The following is a 19,067-nucleotide window of genomic DNA, read 5'->3' on the forward strand; positions in this document are numbered from 1 at the left end:
CATGCCAGGCACTCTCCCGCGTGGAGGGTAGTTGGGGGGGGGTGCCAGGCGCTCTCCTGCGCAGAGGCGGAGCTGGGGAGGGGGGGCCATGTCGGATCCTCTCCCGCGTGGAGGCGGAGCGGGGGGGGGGGGCCTGGCCGGATGCTCTCCCGCGCGGAGGCAGAGCGGGGGGGGGGGGGGGGCACCATGCTATGCCAGATGCTCTACCGCACAGAGGTGGAGCTCATACCAGCCAAACATTGGTTGCAATCTTCGCCTCACCAGAGGCTTCTAGGAACAGACGAGGGGAGACCCTGAATTGATATTTGGGAAGTTGAGGCAAGGCTTTCAGGCTCCTCCCCATGAAGCTCACTCTGGAACGGTGCAGGCCTGGAGAGCTCTGCGGTGAAACCATCTGTACTGGGCAAACTTCAGGCCATCCTGACATTCTCAGTCCTGAAAGTAGGTGGGAGAACTGGGCACTTCAGACAGAGCCAGGTCCTGGGGAAACGTCTCAGCAGCGAGCGTGTGACCAGCGCCAAGTCCGTGCTGCACACCACGGTGATGGTGGGACAGGTGCTTACAGTGCCATGCAGTTCAGGTGCTCCGAGGGAAGCGTGGTCGGAGCCCATGGGGGCTTCAGTACCAAGGAAACAGAGGAACAATCTCTTCTTGCTGCCTTGGTCCGCTGACGGTACCGATAAGCTCTCCAGGCCTGAAGCTTTGCCGTCGTTCAGTCAGGCCATGTCATGGGGACCTGAGGAACCAGCCGGCTCATGGCCACCCGACTGGAAGGCGGAAGAGACCAACAACCTCGGCTTTTCAGAGATAGATTCTCTACCTGGCAAGCATGGGACACATCCTTGGAGGACTTACGAGAGGACCCTTGTGTCTTCTCTGAGGCCTGGGAGGAGTGGGGCTGTGGTGATGTAGAGGTAGCGGATTTGCTTGCCCAGTGCCTGGGAGGGGCCATGGCCTGGCTCAGACACTCTCCATCAAGAGCCGCAGCTTCACCTCCTTGGTTCTCTGCTTCTTGGTTTTAGTGCCAGACAGAAGTTGCTCTCATGGGTAACTGGCAATTCCCTGAGGCAGTGGATACAGTGGGAGAGCCCGGCGTGACTGGGAGTGTCTCCTGGCACAACAGAGAAGGTTTGGAACCGGACGCAGCCTCCCAGTGAAAAAGAACTCACTTCTTCTATTCTGATAGCCACTAAAGCCGGCTTTTTAAAAAATTAAAAACTAGGAAGCTCAAACTGCTGCTCCAGACGCTGAGAGCTCTCACAGCCAGCGATCAGAGTCCGAAATGAGGACAGAGCTGGGGAAATCTCCATGGGGACAACTCAGCCGAGGCGGCTGAGAAGGAAGGGAGGGTGTTTGCCCTCACAGCGCTAGCACGCAGGGGTGGGCAGAACGGGCACTGCCAGGAGAAATCGCTGATCAAAGCTGCAGGCAGCGCTAACACACTTCAAGTGCAGCACCCGCAGGCACTACTCCCAGAACGTCGCTAATAATAGATGTTTGTCGTATGAAATGATATTGAACCATTTGTGATAGGCTGAGATACCCAAATGTAACCACTAGACAGAGCCAGTTGCACGACAGTCAGATGTCCTGCCCCATACTGGGCCCGGTGTTATCCAGCACGCTGAGAAAAGGCCCTGGGCTGGGACAGCAGGGAGGGGAGGACGGTGCATGTCAGGACTGAGGGGTGTCAGCAGAACTGGGGGGAGCAGGGCTGGGCTTGCAGGGGCTGCAGGTCGGGAGTGAGGGGCACCGACCGAGCTAGGTGGGGAGCTGGCATGTCTACCTATCCCTACCTGATGCCACGAGCCGTATCACCTCTGCAAGCCCCTGGCCATGCCCAGGGTGGGTGGGGGGTCCTGTGGGGTCGCTCCCTGTGGCAGGAACTCCAGCTCCCTGGAGACACAGATTTCCAACCTTCCCAGCTGGGCTCTGGGCCCAGCGACAGGTGACAGCGCCCAGACCCTGGCCCAGTCCATTCTGCCAGTGACCTGACTGGGCCCGCCCACGAGTGTGGGAGTGGTTCTGGCCCCACAGGCCAAGGGGGGGTGGGGAGAGAAACTTACCCTGTGCAGGGGGCAGGCTCAGCGCCATCACACCGTAATAGGAGAAGGCTCCCGTCTCAAACTTCATGTTCTCCTTGCCAGCCTCCACCTCCACCTTCCCCTGCAGGGCACAGACACTGTCAGGCCCCAGGCTGGCCCATGGGTTGCCCATGGAGTCCTGTCCCCACCCCCCAGGTGCCCAGCGCCCCCCACCGGCTGCACCCAGTCCCCCCACGCAGTCCCACCTAGCCCCCCCTCCACTACCCTCCACAGCTGCCCCCACCACAGGCTGCACCCCTCTCCTCCCAGCCTGCACCCAGACTCCCCTGCTCCCCACTCCCCCACAGCTGCCCAGCCCCCCTCCTCTCCCATGGGCTGCATCCAGCCGCTCCCCCCCACCCCCCGCAGCAGGTGGACACGCTGGGCTCCCCCGAATGCCCTGCCCCTTCCATGGCAGGTGACAGGCCGGCCCCGTCCCTCCCCGCCCAGCACACCTGCAGGATGAGGATGAAGTAGTCGGCCGGCTTGTTCCTGTGGTACAGGAAATGCCGGGGTGATTTCTTGTTCTCCTCGTCGAACTTGAGCTCGTGAATGACGTCGGGGTGTCTGAGAAGCCGCAGCAGGATCTTCTCTGAGATGAGGGTCGGCATGAAGAGTGTCACCTCTGTGGGGGGAGGGCAGATGGGTCAGATGCCCCCCGGGGGCCACGTCCTTGCCCCTGGTCCTGGCACAAACCCCCTGCCCCAGGAGCTTCCACAGAACCAAGTGCCCCCAGAGGACTGAGCCAAGCCCCTTGCATCCAATCCCAAGCTAGCTCCACGCAGCCACCTCTGGTGTGGAGCGCCTGGCCGGGGAAGAGGGAGGGGAACGCTGGCAGCTTTGGCATGCATGAGCCATGCCCCATGGGATGAGCACCAGGGCTGGGGGAAAGGAGCTGCAGGCCTGCCTGGAAGAGGCGCTGCAGCGTGGAACTAACGGACGGGCCCGGTGTCTTCTGCTGGTTCCCCAGGACGGAAAGGCCCTGCGCCAGCTAACCATCACCCATGGACAACCTTCCTGCCATGCCTGGGCACGGGGCTCCCGCCCCTTTGCCAGTGGGATGCCTGGTCGGGGAGCCCACTCCCCTGCCCACTTGCCTGGCACCACGACAGACGCTGACAGCGTGAAGTGGGCCTGTACTGTGGCCCATTGGTCCAGAGGTGACTTGCCCAAAGTCCGTGACAGAGCCAGGCACAGAGCCCAGGAGTCGTGACTCCCAACCACAGCCTAGAACCACAACGCAGTGACGAGACGGGCCAGCTGGCAGCCGGGACCCCCGACCGCACAAGGGAAGCGGGGCCTAGTGGTTAGGGACAGGGCTAGGCGTTGGAGACCTGGCTCTGACCCTAGCTTGCTGGATCCCCTTGGATAGGCATTGTGGCTTGGTTTCCTCCTCCATAAACTGCTCTGTCTCTCGGTGGGGGGTGAGGAGAGTTAATTCCTGGGCTGCAGTGGATGTGTTTTCAAACCTGGCTGCTGTTTGCCTACAGGGACTCCATCTCCTCCCGTGGCAGGGTGGGCACCATGCCCCACACTGCCAGAGCATGTCACCTCCTGGGACTGTGGGCATGAGTCCAGCTCCCCCCCGGTTCCTTTCCCTGAACAAAGCCACCACCGTCAGGCTGCTCCTTGGTTCGATTGCAAGAAACCGACCCAGGGCCCAGTCCCCCGCTGGGGAGTCCTACACCGCAGAGACAGGATAACAAGGGGCTGCTAATGAGACACAGACCCCGGGATTTTGGAATGAGAGAGTCAATGGAACCCTTCCTTATGGCCGGCATTGCTTCCACAAGCCCATCGGGCAGGGATCAGAGCAGTAGGTTTTACACGCCGGGAGATGGCGCACTGAGCCTCACGGTACCTGCTGCTAGGTAGGTACGTATGTGTGTGTCTGTGTCTGTGTATGCGTGTCCGAGACGGTGCACCGAGCCCCACGGTACCCCCTGTTAGGTAGGTAGGGGTGGATGTGTGTGCACGTGTGTCCTCATCCCTGCTCAGCTGGGCTGTGTGCAGGTGGGGGTCTCCATCCGCCTGGAGAGCTGTACCAGTGTTTGCTGCTTAGCTGGCGCAGGCCACATATGTGCCAAAGACATAAACACAAGGGGTGTGCTAGGGGCTGACTCGTCCTACCCCCGTTAAGGGCCCTGTCCAGTCACGCTGGGCCCACCCACCAACAGCGCCAAAGGAGCACGCCCTGGAGAGGCCATGGGTGGATCCCTGAGCACCAGAACCCAGCAGGTGCCCTATGCTTCCCCTACAACCCCACCTGTAGCCCTCACTGCGCTGCACCGCAACACAGCTGAGGGCCTGGGGCCACCACCTCCCGGAGCGTCTCAGGGCAGTGCCAGGAGGCCAGGCCCCTCGCCTCTGGCACTGGATGGACCCTGGGAGCTGCCAGACATGCAAAGCCCCAGCAGCAAGCCAAGGACCGCGCCGCCATCTGTGGCCCAGATCTGCCCCAGCCACCCGCTCTCAACCCCTGCTCCCCTGGCGCCCCCCTTCTGCCAGCCAGGGCTCTGACAGCGTTCAGCCAGGATCACCCCATCAACCTGACCCCCTGGTCCTCCCACAGCCCCTTGGCCTTCCTAACCCCCATCCCACGACCCCCTTTGCCTTCCCATGACCAATGCACCCCACTCCTCCCACGTCGTGACCCCCATCGCCCTCCCCCGACCCACCCCCGGGCTGGCCGGTCCCGGTCCAGAGGCTCACCCGTGGCGAGGAAGCGGTGTGCAGCCAGGAGCAGCTGGGGCGAGATCTTCACCTTGAGCTCGCTGTCGGAGTCCTTGAAGGCGGAGAAATCCCTCTTGTTCTTCTGGTTGGCCACACGCTTCCGGGTGCGGTTGTCAGCTGTGGGGAGAGGAGGTGTCAAGGGGGAACAAGTCCCAGTTGGGCTCCCCTATGCCCCACCAGCGCCCGCTGCCTCAGCCAGGGCCGGGGGCCGCCAGGGTCAAGAGGCTGCAGAAGGGCCATGCCCCCCACCAGGAGGCAGGGGAGGGGATAATGGGGGCTGGGAGGTGAGAGCCGGGTGCTCAACACGTCCCCTCTCCGCCTCTGCCCCCGCTCCTCCCCAGCACGACACCTGCTGCTGCTCTGCCTGCCAGTGGCACCTGCTGCTCAGGCGCCCGTTTTCCTCAGGCCGGCCCTGCGGCGGAGTGGGAGGGGGCCGAGGCCAGGGCCAGGCCAGTGGCACTGCGCTCGGGGGGGGGTAGGGGCACCTAACTGTACATGTCCGACTCGTCCAGGATCTCCGACTTGATGATCTCCTCAATGACGTCCTCCAGCGTCACCAGCCCCAGCACCTCGTAGAAGGGGTCGCCCTCTCCCTCGCTGTTCACCTTCTGCACGATGGCCAGGTGCGATTTGCCTGGGGACACAGACATCATCACCCTGGACTGCAGGCCGAGTGCAGGGGAGTGATGAGCCCTGGCCAGCCTGCTCCCGCTGGGCTTGGCTGCTGCCTGGCCTCCACGCTGCCATTCCACGCCCAGAGCACCATGGGAGCAACGAAAACCCCAGATCCAGACCCCGCTGGGCCAGGCCAGGAGCCAGAGTTGGTCAGAGCCTGCGAACAGCACGCCATAGCAGCCAGCCGCACTGCGGGAACCCCGGGGAAGCCTGCGGCTACATAGGGACCAGACGGATCAGATCCACAAATCCCAGTGGCACCAGACGCTGGTGCAGCCCTCTGAGCTCCAACGGGCACCGGCCGTGCCAGCAGCAAGGCCCCAGCTTGCTGTGTCAGTTCTCCCAGAGCAGCTGGAGATTGGCTCCCGGCAGGCCCAGCCCTGCCCACGGCTGTGACCCCACCCCATGCCGTGCAGTGCCATGCCCCAGCTGCCCGCCTGCCTTTGCAGGACCTCTGACCTGTCTTGAGCGAGTACATCTGGACCCGAGAACCCCGCACTCCCCGAGCCAACATCAGACTCTGACTCACCATGTCCTCTCCCCCACCCCCGTGACAATCCCTCTCACCCCCCCACACCCGCACCCCATCTCCCCCACCCCTAACAGTCCCTCACCACCCAACTCACAATCCCTCTCCCCCATTCACACCCACACCCCATCTCCCCCCATCCCCTCACAATCCCTCTCACCCTTCACTCATTCCCATGCCTTGTCTCCCACACACACCCCTCTCCCCCTCACAATCCCTCTCACCCCCATGCTCCATCTCACCCCCCCACTCACACCCACACCCCATCTCCCCCTACCCCCTCAGAATCCCATGCACTGCTACACACTAGGGACCAAATGGCTAGGAAGCAGTTCTGCAGAAAAGGACCTAGCGGTTACAGTGGACGAAAAGCTGGATATGAGTCGACCGTGTGCCCTTGTTGCCAAGAAGGCTAACGGCATTTTGGGCTGTATAAGTAGGGGCATTGCCAGAAGATCAAGGGACCTGATCATTTCCCTCTATTTGACATTGGTGAGGCCTCATCTGGAGTATTGTGTCCAGCTTTGGGACCCACACTACAAGAAGGATGTGGAGAAATTGGAAAGCGTCCAGCGGAGGGCAACAAAAATGATTACGGGCCTGGACCACATGATTTATGAGGAGAGGCTGAGGGAACTGGGATTGTTTAGTCTGCAGAAGAGAAGAATGAGGGGGGATTTGATAGCTGCTTTCAACTACCTGAAAGGGGGTTCCAAAGACGATGGATCTAGACTGTTCTTGGTGGTACCTGATGACAGAACAAGGAGCAATGGTCTCAAGTTGCAGTGGGGGAGGTCTTGATTGGATATTAGGAAACACTATTTCACTGGGAGGGTGGTGAAGCACTGGAATGGGTTACCTAGGGAGGTGGTGGAATCTCCTTCCTTAGAGGTTTTTAAGGTCTTGCTTGACAAAGTCCTGGCAGGGATGATTTAGTTGGGAATTGGTCCTGCTTTGAGCAGGGGGTTGGATTAGATACCTCCTGCAGTCCCTTCTAACCCTGATAATCTATGATTGATATTCTGTGATTCTATAATTCTAACCCAGGAGTCCTGGCTCTCACCCTCCCCATCTAACCACTAGACTCCACTCCCCTCCCAGAGCCAGGGCTGGAACTGGGGGATAGCACCCTGGAGTCCTGCCCCCCCACCCCCCGAATAACATTTTCTCCCTGCATAAAGCTGACATAAAGCGCTGCTGTTCCTGCAGCATCACACCTCCTCCCCCAGCTGGGACATTTCGGGGGGGGGGGCAGCTCCCTGGGGGTCTTGGGGCTGAATCACCCACAAGGATACCTGCTCAGCCAGCTCAGCATCCTCGAGTGGCACATGGGCCACCTATGCCCACCCCCTGACTAGCTGATATCCCAGCGCCCTGGATGGGACAAGGGTGCTCAACCTGTTCCCAGGCAGGGGACGCGGGATTAGCTGCAGCTGGTGCTGTCAGAGGAGGGGGAGACACGCCAGCCGCAGGGGACGTGAACGCAGGGCGGCCCCTGCTCACCCTGCTCTCAGGCCAGCGGGCACCACTCAGCGGGCATATGGTCATGTGCTAGCCAGGCGCTGGGAAACATGCCTTATGGACCCCCCACGCTGCCTGTTCCCAGCTGCGCCCCCTCCAGATCCTCCGCCCTCACCCGCGACCATGTGCCCAGGGCTGCCCGCTCAAAGGCCCCATAGCACCGGACAGGCAGGCCCTTTAAGCCACAGTCTGACCCTCCCACAAGCTGCATCCATATGGGGGGCACATGGGACTGGGGCGAGGAAAGAGAGACCCTCTCACCTCCCAGAGCCGGGCACAGTGTGAGCACTAGTGCACTGTCCATCCATGCCCTCCCCACTGCCCATAGCCTCGCTGCCCAGCCTGAAACACGAGGCCAGAGACTGGCATCAATGCCTTTTGCAGCGGGGAGAACCAGCTTTTCCCCTCAGCCCGCAGACCCTGCGCAGAGCAGCCAGAGTGGACTCAGCCACAGGCCAAGGCAAAGTGACCTGCAGGTTCATCCCACCTGCGGGGCATGGGGAGGGTCTTACCCAGCACTTGAGGGTGGCTCCTGGGACGTGCGGGCCCAGGGAGTATGTGTGTGTGGGGTTTCCCTTCACTGCCAGCCTCCTCCTGGCTCCCTGCACCGGGCAAGGGGACCTGGAGCCTGTGTCTGGGCATGCAGGGTAGCGCCTGAGCCTTCTCCAACCCCGGCCCTTGCTCCCCCCTCAGGCCCCCTTCCCACAAGCGGGCCTCAGGGACAGAAACCAAAGTCAAAATCTGAGCAGCACCTCCTGGGTGTAACTGAAGAGGACAAAGGCATTACACCCCCCACCACAGAAATGACATTAGCCCAGGCTACACGTAGGCTGGCTGCTCCCCCTCCCTCACACACACACGGTTAGCACTTGCTGCGGGCCCCATCAGCCCGCTGGGAACATGCAGCTCTGGACCTAGCCTGGCTTCCAGCCCCGAATCCCTGTGAAATCTGAGCTGTCCCCACTATCCACCACTGCCATGCAGCCACCTCTGGGAAGAGCTGAGGCAGGTGGGCCACAGGAGAATTGAGGGAGGTGGACCGGCAGGGCCCAGCCTGGGAGCTGAGCAGGATGCTGGTGTTAGCAGCCCAAGAACAGCAAGGAGCAGGCAGGCCAGAAAGGAAGGAGCCCGTTCACCTTTCCCTTCCTTGTTACCAACAGGGAGGGGCGGGGTGAGGCGGGGCGGAGGGGCTCCCTCTGCTCAAGGGCCAGCCACAGCACCTGCTGGGAAAGGGAAGTGCAGGGCTGGGCAGGGAAGGAAAGAACAGTGGGAGGAGGGGGAGGAAGCTGCTTGGCACAAACTGGGGCCACTCAGCGTGGAAGCATTAGGGAAGCGCAGAGAGGCAGTGAGCAGCATTTGCACAGCCCATGCCAGAAGCCAGCCCGGGGGCTCCCCATCCACCCCTCCAAGGGCAGAGTGCAGGGGCTGCTGCCATTAGCACCCCAGGCAGCGCGCTGCACCCTTCCCTGCCACCCCTTGTCTGTGCCTCGTAATGCCAGAATTATGGCCTTGGGAGAGAAGGAAATCCATGAGTAAATAGTCTGTCGGCGTAACGGCGAGGGCTTGGGCCAGAGCCAGGAACTGTTTGGGAAGAGAGGGGTCCTGCTGCCATGACCATAATGCAGAAAAGGCAGAAGTGTACAATAAATATTTCTTTTTTGTATTTTGAAAAAACAGATGATGCAGTTATAGTGTATGATCAAACTCTTTCCATTTCACTAGTATCTTCGGATGATGTTAAACAGAAGCTAGTAAAGTTCGACATTTTGAAATCGGCAGGTCCAAATAACTTGCATCCAAGAGTTTTAAAAGAGCTGGCTGAGGAGCTCATTAGAACATTAATGTTGCTTTTCAATAAGTATTGGAACAACAGGGAAGTTCCAGAAGAAAGCTCATGTCATGCCATTATTCAGAAAGTGTAACAGATGCCCTGAGTAATTACAGGTCTGTCAATCTGATATTGATCCCGGGCAAGATAGAGCAGCTGATGTGGGACTCACATAGAGCAGCTGATGTGGGACTCGCTTAATAAAGAACTAAAGGAGGGTAGTATGAATAATAACCAATGCCAATCAACACAGGTTTGTGGAAAACAGATCCTGCCAAACTAACCTGATATCCCTTGGGATGAGATTACAATTCTGGTTGATAAAGGTAACTGTGCCGATGTCAAGTACTTACACTTCTGTAAGGTGTTTGACCTGGAACTTTATGACATTTTGATTAAAAAAACTAGAAGGAAATAAAATGAACACGGCACACAGGAAATGGATTAAAATCTGGCTAACTGAGAGATCTCAGAATGTAAATGGGGATTCCTCATTGAGCAGATCTGTGTCCAGTGGGGTCCTGCAGGGATCGGTTCTTGGCCCTACGCTATTTAGCATTTTTATCAACAACCTGGAAGAAAACAAAGTCATGCCTGAAGCAACACAGGCACTGCAGGAGAGGTAAATACTGAGGAGGACAGACACTGATCCAGAGTGATCGCTCACGTGGGAAGCTGGGGGCTGGCAAACAAGACATGTTTTAACCTGGCTAAATGTAACTGTAAATCAAGATGTTTGTCTAATGGATCTGTGCTAGGAGTTATTGTGGGCAGGTCTCTGGCCTGTGCTCTATGAGGGGTCAGAGTAGATGATCACAATGGTCCCTTCTGGACTTGACTAAACAGCCTTGCCCCACCTCCGCGTCCCCATCAGCTGGGTGGCTCCCCTGCCAGGCAACACTGCCCCAACTCTCCTCCACTCAGTCTCCCCCCTGCACCCGCCAGGCTCTTGCACCTGCAGGATGTGCACTGGCCCCTCCCTGGGGGTGTGAGCCTCCCCCTCCCCGCTGGGTTCCAGCCTTGCTCCCCCGCAGGGCACATCCCCAGGGGGCAGGGGGCAGAGCCAGCGACTCAGCCAAGCACACACAGGGAGCCAGCAGGAGAGTAGAAACTTGAACCTGGATCTCCTGAGTCTCAGCCCAGTGCTCTGTCCACTGGAACCTCCGTCCTGCTGCCCCCTTGGGTTCCCCTAGATACCCCCACAATGCGCAGCATTCACACTCTGCCTGCTCACAGATGCATTCAAATCTAGAGTCCTTAGCCCGCGACTGCCCCCAGCCCAGACACGGCTCTGCTTTCCACAGGCAGGCCATGGGCCAAATCCGTCCCTGGTGGAGTTGCATCCCCAATTCCCCAGAGCACCCATAACCCAGCCTCCCACTCCCCCACCATTAATGCCCCTCCAAGATGGACGGGCATTGAGCCCGCAGGAGGGCAGAGCCGCCCATGGCCAGGAAGTATGCAAGGAGCTGGGGGCTTGGGGTGAGATGCAGCCGTTCCTCAGAGAGGGGCACCCCAGGGCCTGGACTGAGGTGCGGAGAGCAGCCAGCTTCCAAGAGGGGGCAGATGGGAGAGCAACAAAGGGCTGTAGCTCTCCAGCTGGAATGGTACGACGGGGTGTGGGGTTTGGGGGGTCCCTTTGTTTTTCAGTACTGGAGGAACCATAGTTCTCTGGGGACCTCTGGGTCAGTAGCTCCCCTCTACATCCAGGGGCGATGCCCATCCTCGGAGCACCAAACCGCCCCGTTCTAACAGCCTTGCCCCCCTGAGCCACCAACCCCATCACTGCCAAGGCCGACGGAGCATGGCTTGCTCCCGGCCTGCCGTTCCCTGAGACATTAACCCCATTGCTGGAGGGCTAGGCCAGGCCAGACAGCAGCCCAAGCGGTACAGAGCATGCAGGGAGGGGGAGCCTATTAACAATAATGGAGTCACAGACACCTTGGGCCAGGCCAGACTCCTCCCAAACTCAGGCCTGCATCAAACAGCAGCCAAGGAAGGGACAGAGGGTGGGTCCTGGCAGCAGCCAGTCAAACGCAAACCCTCACTCCAATGGGGAGGAACTTCCTCCTTTGCCTTTTCCTTCTACTTTCTAAGCTCTCTGCCTAGAGCCGAGAGCAACAGTAGCTCAAGCGACACCATTCGATACAATCACCTACGGCCCCATGGGGTTCTCAAACTTCACTGCACCACGACCCTCTTCTGACAACCATTGCTGTCCGGCCCCAGGGCAGGGGCCTGGAACCTGAGTCCCAACACCCTCAGGCTTCAGCCCTGGGCCCCCGCAAGTCTAATGCCAGCCCTGATGACCCCATTCAAATGGGATCGCAACCCACTTTGGGGTCCCGAACCCTGAGGCCTCCTTTATCACTAGAGAAAAGTGATCTTCCTTGGCTTCTCATGGACACCTAGAGCTGCTCATAGCCTGGCCCAGCGGGGTGCAGAGCTGGTTTGTATGGATGGAGGAGTTGTTCGCTCCAAGAGATGAGTCAGTGACCATAGAAGGCTGCTGGATGACACTACCCAGCAAGGTCCCTGAGTGCGAGGAGACTTGCTATAAAGCCCCTGTTCTAATGTCTCTGGCCACTTCTGCACCAGAGAAGCGCTGATGGAAGGAACACTCCCTCCTGCCGCAGGTAAATACTTTAACCTGAGCTACATGGAAAAAAATCACTACCCAGGAGCAGGCCAACTAGGAGGTGTTCCATCACCCCCACGGTCAGAACACTTTCCAAACCTTCCCACAGTGCATGGATTTCAGCTAGTGGTACGAGGAATTTGCTTTCGCCCACTCCCGCAACCTCTACCATTTGGCTAGGTAACATACTGGCCTTTGGAACCCCACTCTGCTTAACCAGAGATATCTGGGCCCCTGTATCCCTCTGCCCCAAGTACTCCCGGCCATCAATTTGGATAGCCGAAACATGCTCCATATCTGGCTCTGCAGAGGCTAATCTCACAAAACCAACATGAGCATTTCTGTTGCCTGGAGGGTTCTGTGGTGAGGACAGCAGAACTAACATGAGTTATTGGTTGTCTGCTGCCTCCTAGCACAGGGCAATTATTCCTCAGGTGATCCGTGGAATTACACTGATAGCACCTGGACTCTTTGCTTTTACAGGAGATTTGGGATGAGAGTTAGAGGAATGGTTTTGGGGAGGTGAATACCCAGCCTCCCAACCTCTTCCTAGGAATCTGCTCTTCCCACCAGCTTTAAACACCTCTTTGGTGGTTTGTTTTCATTAGATGCCTGGGTCTGTTGAAAGGCATCAGCAAGAGATGCCATCTCATCCACAGACCTTATGTCTTTATCCCATAGACACTGCTTCACATCCGCCTTACACATGCCTAGGAAATGCTCTTGAGCAACAAGATCCAACGGTCCCTCAAAACTTCTAACACCTTTGCCCCTTACCCATTTTCCCATCAAATCTTTCATTTTGTTCACATATTCCCCATTACTCATCCCAATAGCCCTCTTCAGATTCCTAAATTTAACTCTATACGTTTCAGGGATAATCTGAAACCTTTGCAAAAGAGTGTTTTTAAATTTACAGTAGTCTAAAGCATCCTCAATGGATATTTCACTGAATATATTCAGAGCTTTACCAGTTCATCTTGCAATCAGAGAAGGAACAACCTTGGCCTCAGGGATCTCATGCACTGCACACAGCCTTTGAAAGATGGTCAAATATTCAGCAGGTTTAAGAGTAGCAGCCGTGTTAGTCTGTATCCGCAAAAAGAACAGGAGTACTTGTGGCACCTTAGAGACTAACAGATTTATTTCAGCATGAGCTTTCGTGGCTGACGATCCATTGTCTACAGCCAAGTTCTAAGATACTATCGTATTTGCTCCAGTCCCTCAGACAGAGACAAACACCTACAAGATCTCTATCAAGTATTCTTAAAACAACAATACCCACCTGCTGAAGTGAAAAAACAGATTGACAGAGCCAGAAGAGTACCCAGAAGCCACCTAATACAGGACAGGCCCAACAAAGAAAATAACAGAACGCCACTAGCCATTTCCTTCATCCCCCAACTAAAACCTCTCCAGCGCATCATCAAAGATCTACAACCTATCCTGAAAGATGACTCCTCACTTTCACAGATCTTGGGAGACAGGTCAGTCCTCGCTTACAGACAGCCTCCCAACCTGAAGCAAATACTCACCAGCAACCATACACCATACAACATAAACACTAACCCAGGAACCTATCCTTGCAACAAAGCCCGATGCCAGCTCTGTCCACATATCTATTCAAGTGACACCATCATAGGACTAATCACATCTGCCACGCCATCAGGGGCTCGTTCACTGCATATCTACCAACATGATATATGCCATCATGTGCCAGCAATGCCCTCTGCCATGTACATTTGGCCAAACGGATAGTCTCTATGCAAAAGAATAAATGGACACAAATCTGACATCAGGATCATAACATTGAAAAACAGTGGGGAGAACACTTCAACCTCTCTAACCACTCAGTGACAGACTTGAAAGTGGCAATTTTGCAACAAAAAAACTTCAAAAAGACTCCAAAGAGAGACTGCTGAACTCAAATTAATATAGAATTAAGATATAATTAACTTAGCTTTAAACAGAGGCTGGGAATGGTTGGGTCATATACACTAATTGATTCTATCTCCCTATGTTAAGTCTCCTCACACCTTCTATGGTCATCTCAATTATCACTTCAAAGGTTTTTTTTTCCTGCTGACAATAGCTCATCTCATTGATTGGACTCTTTCAGTTGGTACGGGCTACTTTCACTTTTTCATGTTCTCTGTATGTTATAAATATCTCCTGTCTGTGTGTTCATTCTATTCATCTGAAGAAGTGAGCTGTAACCACGAAAGCTTATGCAGAAATAAATTTTGTGAGTCTCTAAGGTGCCACAAGTACTCCTGTTCTTTCTTATAATTGCTTTCTATGATGAGATAACTGGCTCTGTGGATGAGGGGAAGCAGTGGACGTGTTATTCCTTGACTTTAGCTAAGCTTTTATACGGTCTCCCACAGTATTCTTGCTGGCAAGTTAAGAGATGTATGTATTGGATGAATGGACTATAAGGTGGATAGAAAGCTGGCTAGATCATCGGCTCAATGGGCAGTGATCAATGGCTCCATGTCTTAGTTGGTAGCCGGTATCAAGCAGAGTGCCACAAGGTCGGTCCTGGGGCCAGTTTTTGTTCAATGTCTTCACTAACCATCTGGAGGATGGCGTTGGACTGCAACCTCAGCAAGTTTGTAGATGACACTAAACTGGGAGGAGTGGTAGATACGTTGGAGAGCAGGAATAGGATACAGAGGGACCTAGACAAATCAGAACAGGGGTGGGCAAACTTTGGTCTGAGGGCCACATTCTGAGTGGGGAAATTGTATGCAGGGCTGGGACAGGGTTGGGTGAGAGAGGAGTGGGGATGTGGAGGGGGGGTCGGACAGGATTAGGCGAGGAGCGCATGGCATGCGCAGTGTATGGGGGGTTTCAGGGAATGGGTGGGGTGCAGGAAGGTGTGTGGTGCAGCAGGGGGTCAGGGCAGGGAGCTGGGGGCGGTGTCGGAGAGCTCAGGCTCCCGCACCGTTTACCTAAAGCGCTCCGGTGTGCAGCGGCGCGCCCAGTGCCAAGGCAGGCTCCTGTCTGCCTTGCCTCCCTGTCCCATGCATCATGTCGCTCCGGAAGCATGCCCTGGGGGAGGGGGGAAGAGGGCTCCATGTGCTCTGCCTTGACTGGCCTCCAGGTACCTCCCCCGAAGCTCTCACTTTGCCATGGTTCCCCACTCCTGGCCAAAGCAGTTGCGAGGGGTTGCGTGCCTTGAATGCATGGGCAACGCACAGGGCCTCTGCCTCCCCTAACCCAGGGGGCAGGAGGGACGTGGTGCTCGGCATGCTTCGTGAGAGCGGCGCGGGGCCCACGCAACATGGGGGGCAATCCCAACGGCCAATCCAAAAGCCCTGAGGGGCTGGATCGCCCCGCATTGCATGTAGTTGCCACCTCTGAATTGAGGAGATTTGGGCAAAGAATCTGACGAGGTTCACAAGGGACAAGTGCAGAGTCCTCATTAGGGTGGAAGACTCCTATCACTGCTACGGCTGGGACCGAATGGCTAAGCAATCGTTCTGCAGAAAGTAGGCTAGGTGTTACAAGTGGACGAGAGCTGCGACATAGAGTCAGCAGTGTGCCCTTGTTGACCAAGAGGCTAACAGACTTTTGGGCTTGTATAGTAGGGCACTGCCAGAGATTCAAGGGGACCTTGATCATTCCCCTCTATTCGACATTGGTGAGGCCTCATCTGGAGTTTGTGTCCAGTTTTGGGTCCACACTACAAGAAGGATTTGGAGAAACTGGACAAATTTGGAAAGAGTCGCAGCCGAGAGGCAACAAAAATGATTAGGGGGCTGGAGCACATGACTTATGAGGAGAGGCTGAGGGAACTGGGATTGTTTAGTCTGCAGAAGAGAAGAATGAGGGGGGATTTGATAGCTGCTTTCAACTACCTGAAGGGGGGTTCCAAACAGGATGGATATAGACCAGTGGTCCCCAACGCGGTGCCCATGGGGGCATCTTAATGTGCCCGCATCCTGGCCCCCGGGAGAGCATCCGCCAAAATGCCGCGGCAGGGACGCCTCTCAATGATGCTGCTTGTCACCGACACGCAACGTCATCGAGAGGCATCGCTGCCGCTGCATTTTGGCTGGTGCTCCGCCGCCGCTGTGGTCCTTCGGCTGGCACCCACCAGCCAAAAAGGTTGGGGACCACTGATCTAGACTGTTCTCAGTGGCACCAGATGACAGAACAAGGAGTAATGGTCTCAAGTTCCAGGGGGGGGCGGTTTAGTTTGGAGATTAGGAAACACTATTTCACTAGGAGGGTGGTGAAGCACTGGAATGGGTTACCTTGGGAGGTGGTGGAATCTCCTTCCTTAGAGGTTTTTAAGGCCCAGCTTGACAAAGCCCTGGCTGGGATGATTTAGTTGGGATTGGTCCTGCTTTGAGCAGGGGGTTGGATTAGATACCTCCTGAGGTTCCTTCCAACCTTAATATTCTATGATTAGACTGGGCAGCAACTAGACTAAGCAGTTTTTCTCATCCCACAGGATATCGCAGTCCTTAGCATATAGGTTTATTCCTTAAACCTGGGCCAGTCTCTTCTGTTGGAGTCCTGTCTTCTTCTCAGTGTCTTGGTTGCTTGCAGTGAAGGTTGGGGCAGGAGAAAGTCCAGTATGTGTCCACTCTGCCTGTTTTATACCCTCAGTCCATGTGCTTGGAGAACAGAAATCCAGGCATGTCTGGGGGCATTACTGAGTCCCCAGGCAAGGTTGAGCAATTCCCCGGGTGTGGCCGCATGCAGGGGAGTCATTGCATTGTAGCTCCCTTGCTGGACAATGGCTGGTACTATTGAGTTTCTGGGAAGTGGGCAGGGATCCCCCCCCCCAGCCTAAGGGGAGGATCCACAGGACCACAGAACCCCACTGATTATGGGAGACAACTAATAAAAGAACAGGGACAGGAGCGCAGTCAAAGGGTCATAAGAAGGGAGCCTGACGGTGACACCGAGCAGAGAACCCCAGACAGCGCCCATTGCTCCTCGAAGGCGTCAAGGGAGCCAGCGGACGCCGTTCAGAGGAACTCTGCCTGGATACGTGAACAGACCATAGATCAGAAACAAGCCCCACAGTCACCGGAGTCTCCATCAGCCAACCTCCTCTCCCTGGTCATGTAGATGGCCACTTTAGCCAGGGCAAGGAGGAGGTTGACCAGGAGATCCCGCGACTTTGTAGGGCCACAGATAGGGAGAGTGTAGAGAAGGAGGTGAGGGGAAAAGTGCAGCCAGAAACGCAACAGGAGATTGGTGAGGAGCCGGTATAGGGGCTGCAACCTGGCGCAATCTAAGTAGATGTGCGCCAGGGTCTCCCTCACGCCGCTGAAGGGGCAGGTGTCTGGGACAGGGGTAAACCACGCCAAATACACGCCCATGCTCACGGCGCCATGGAGGAGCCGCCAAATGATATCCCCGGCGGGCCTCGGGACCAGAGTAGAGTATAGGCTGGCCCACTGGGGCTCCTCACCTTCCAGAGGTGACAATGGCTGGTGATGGGTTGTTTGACACCCCACTCAGGCGTTGCTTCTTTCCTTGCTGTTGCCTCTGGGGAGCTAGTATCTAGCTGATTCCCCCACTTACAACATGCTTTAGTGACTGTGACGAACTGGGACTGTTCTTAATGTTTGCTCTGAACACTGTGTTGGTGCCTCAGTGTCCCCTAGGCAGTTCTTAAGTATCTAGGTGGTGGGATAAGGGTGTGGGGATTGCTACAGAGGAAGGGGCCAGTTATGCACCTAAATGCCGGGCACTCTGTCTCTCTAGCAACTGATGGCCTGGGCCCCTCCTCTGCAAAAGGTGCCAACTGAAAGTGTTGGAGACAAAGGGATCAGGTGACCTCCTGGTTCCCCGGGAAAGGGAGCTGAGCAGAGAGGAGGGGCTGGAGGGGAGTTAGTCTGGAGCTTGCTGGGGACGAGGAGTGAAGGGCAGACCGAGGGGTCTGGCTCACTGTCCCCAGAATGGACCCGGCTGAGGGGTCTGGTTCGCTGTATCTACAAGCTCCGTTTTAGACTCTGTTCCTGTCATCGAATAAACCTCTGCTTTTTGCTGGCTGACAGTCACGTCTGACTGCAAAGTGGGGGTGCAGAACCCTGTGGCTTCCCCAGGACCCCGCCTGGGTGGGCTCGCTGTGGGAAGCACACGGAGGGGCAGAGGATGCTGAATGCTCCAAGGAGAGACCAGGAGGTGGAAGACGTGTGAGCTTCTTGCCCTGAACAAGTCTGCTCCAAGGGAGAGGAGGCTCCCCAAAGTCCTGACTGGCTTTGTGGGGAGCAGTTCCAGAGCATCGCCCGGGGACTCCGTGACAGTGACAACCATACTACACAATTCTCATAACTTCATATGCATGAATGGTATACATGTATGGGTAGAGAAATGACTTTCAGCAGATTATAACCTTCCCCTGATACCTTACAAGTCCTGCTTTCTATGTGAGATCACGATCAGATGAAAATGAGGACTATGGGGGTTCCAGTACCCTCCCCCAAGGTATAGAATCTCACAGCTACATTTCTCAATTTGACTTTACACTTGCTCGGTTGGACTGACACAAGCAGTCCTCGAATTCCAACAGCTAGTAAACGGGATTGGAGATCACCAAGGGTCTATGTTTAACGATCCATAGTTCCACCTTGAAACCAACCCCACCCTGCCAAGCCTAGCACAGAACTAGGGATGGCTGCCTTTTAGCAGGACTGTGATAAGACCTTGAATGAACTGAACTGATTTAGTCTCTGGATAATTGGGATTGTGCGCTGAGCACATTTTGTGACGCTGTAACCCATTAACCAACTATATTGTGTTTTCTGTAATTTTTTATGTGCTTTAAAAGCTATTTTGGCTCATAAAACTCACAGACTCATAGAGAGGCAAGGTGGGTGAGGTAATATATTTTATTGGAACCACTTCAGTTGGTGAGAGACACAAGCTTTAGAGCTGCACAGAGCTCTGCTGCAGATCTGAAGATGTACGTTTGCTAACCTCTCTCTGCCACGGCGGCCTTTGGACCTGAGGAGAAACTCTGGGTGGCTCGAAAGCTCGTCTCTGTCACCAACCGAAGCTGCTCCAATAGGAGATGTGACCTCACCCATCTTG

General features: G+C 56.1%; 1 protein-coding gene across 2 annotated transcripts in view; it reads right to left on the minus strand.

The window, feature by feature from the left end:
- CNNM4 (cyclin and CBS domain divalent metal cation transport mediator 4) overlaps positions 1 to 19,067 on the minus strand; it is a 51,784-nt gene that overhangs the window by 18,730 nt on the left and 13,987 nt on the right. For both annotated transcript variants that reach the window (XM_032790351.2, XM_075062710.1), the window contains exons 2-5: positions 5,308 to 5,451; positions 4,797 to 4,934; positions 2,540 to 2,709; positions 2,067 to 2,166 (exon numbers count right to left, since the gene is read on the minus strand). In XM_032790351.2, coding sequence (XP_032646242.2) covers positions 2,067 to 2,166; positions 2,540 to 2,709; positions 4,797 to 4,934; positions 5,308 to 5,451 — 552 coding nt within the window. The remainder of the gene's footprint in view (positions 1 to 2,066; positions 2,167 to 2,539; positions 2,710 to 4,796; positions 4,935 to 5,307; positions 5,452 to 19,067) is intronic.

Source organism: Chelonoidis abingdonii, chromosome 2 (genome assembly GCF_003597395.2).
Source record: "Chelonoidis abingdonii isolate Lonesome George chromosome 2, CheloAbing_2.0, whole genome shotgun sequence".
NCBI lineage: Eukaryota > Metazoa > Chordata > Testudines > Testudinidae > Chelonoidis > Chelonoidis abingdonii.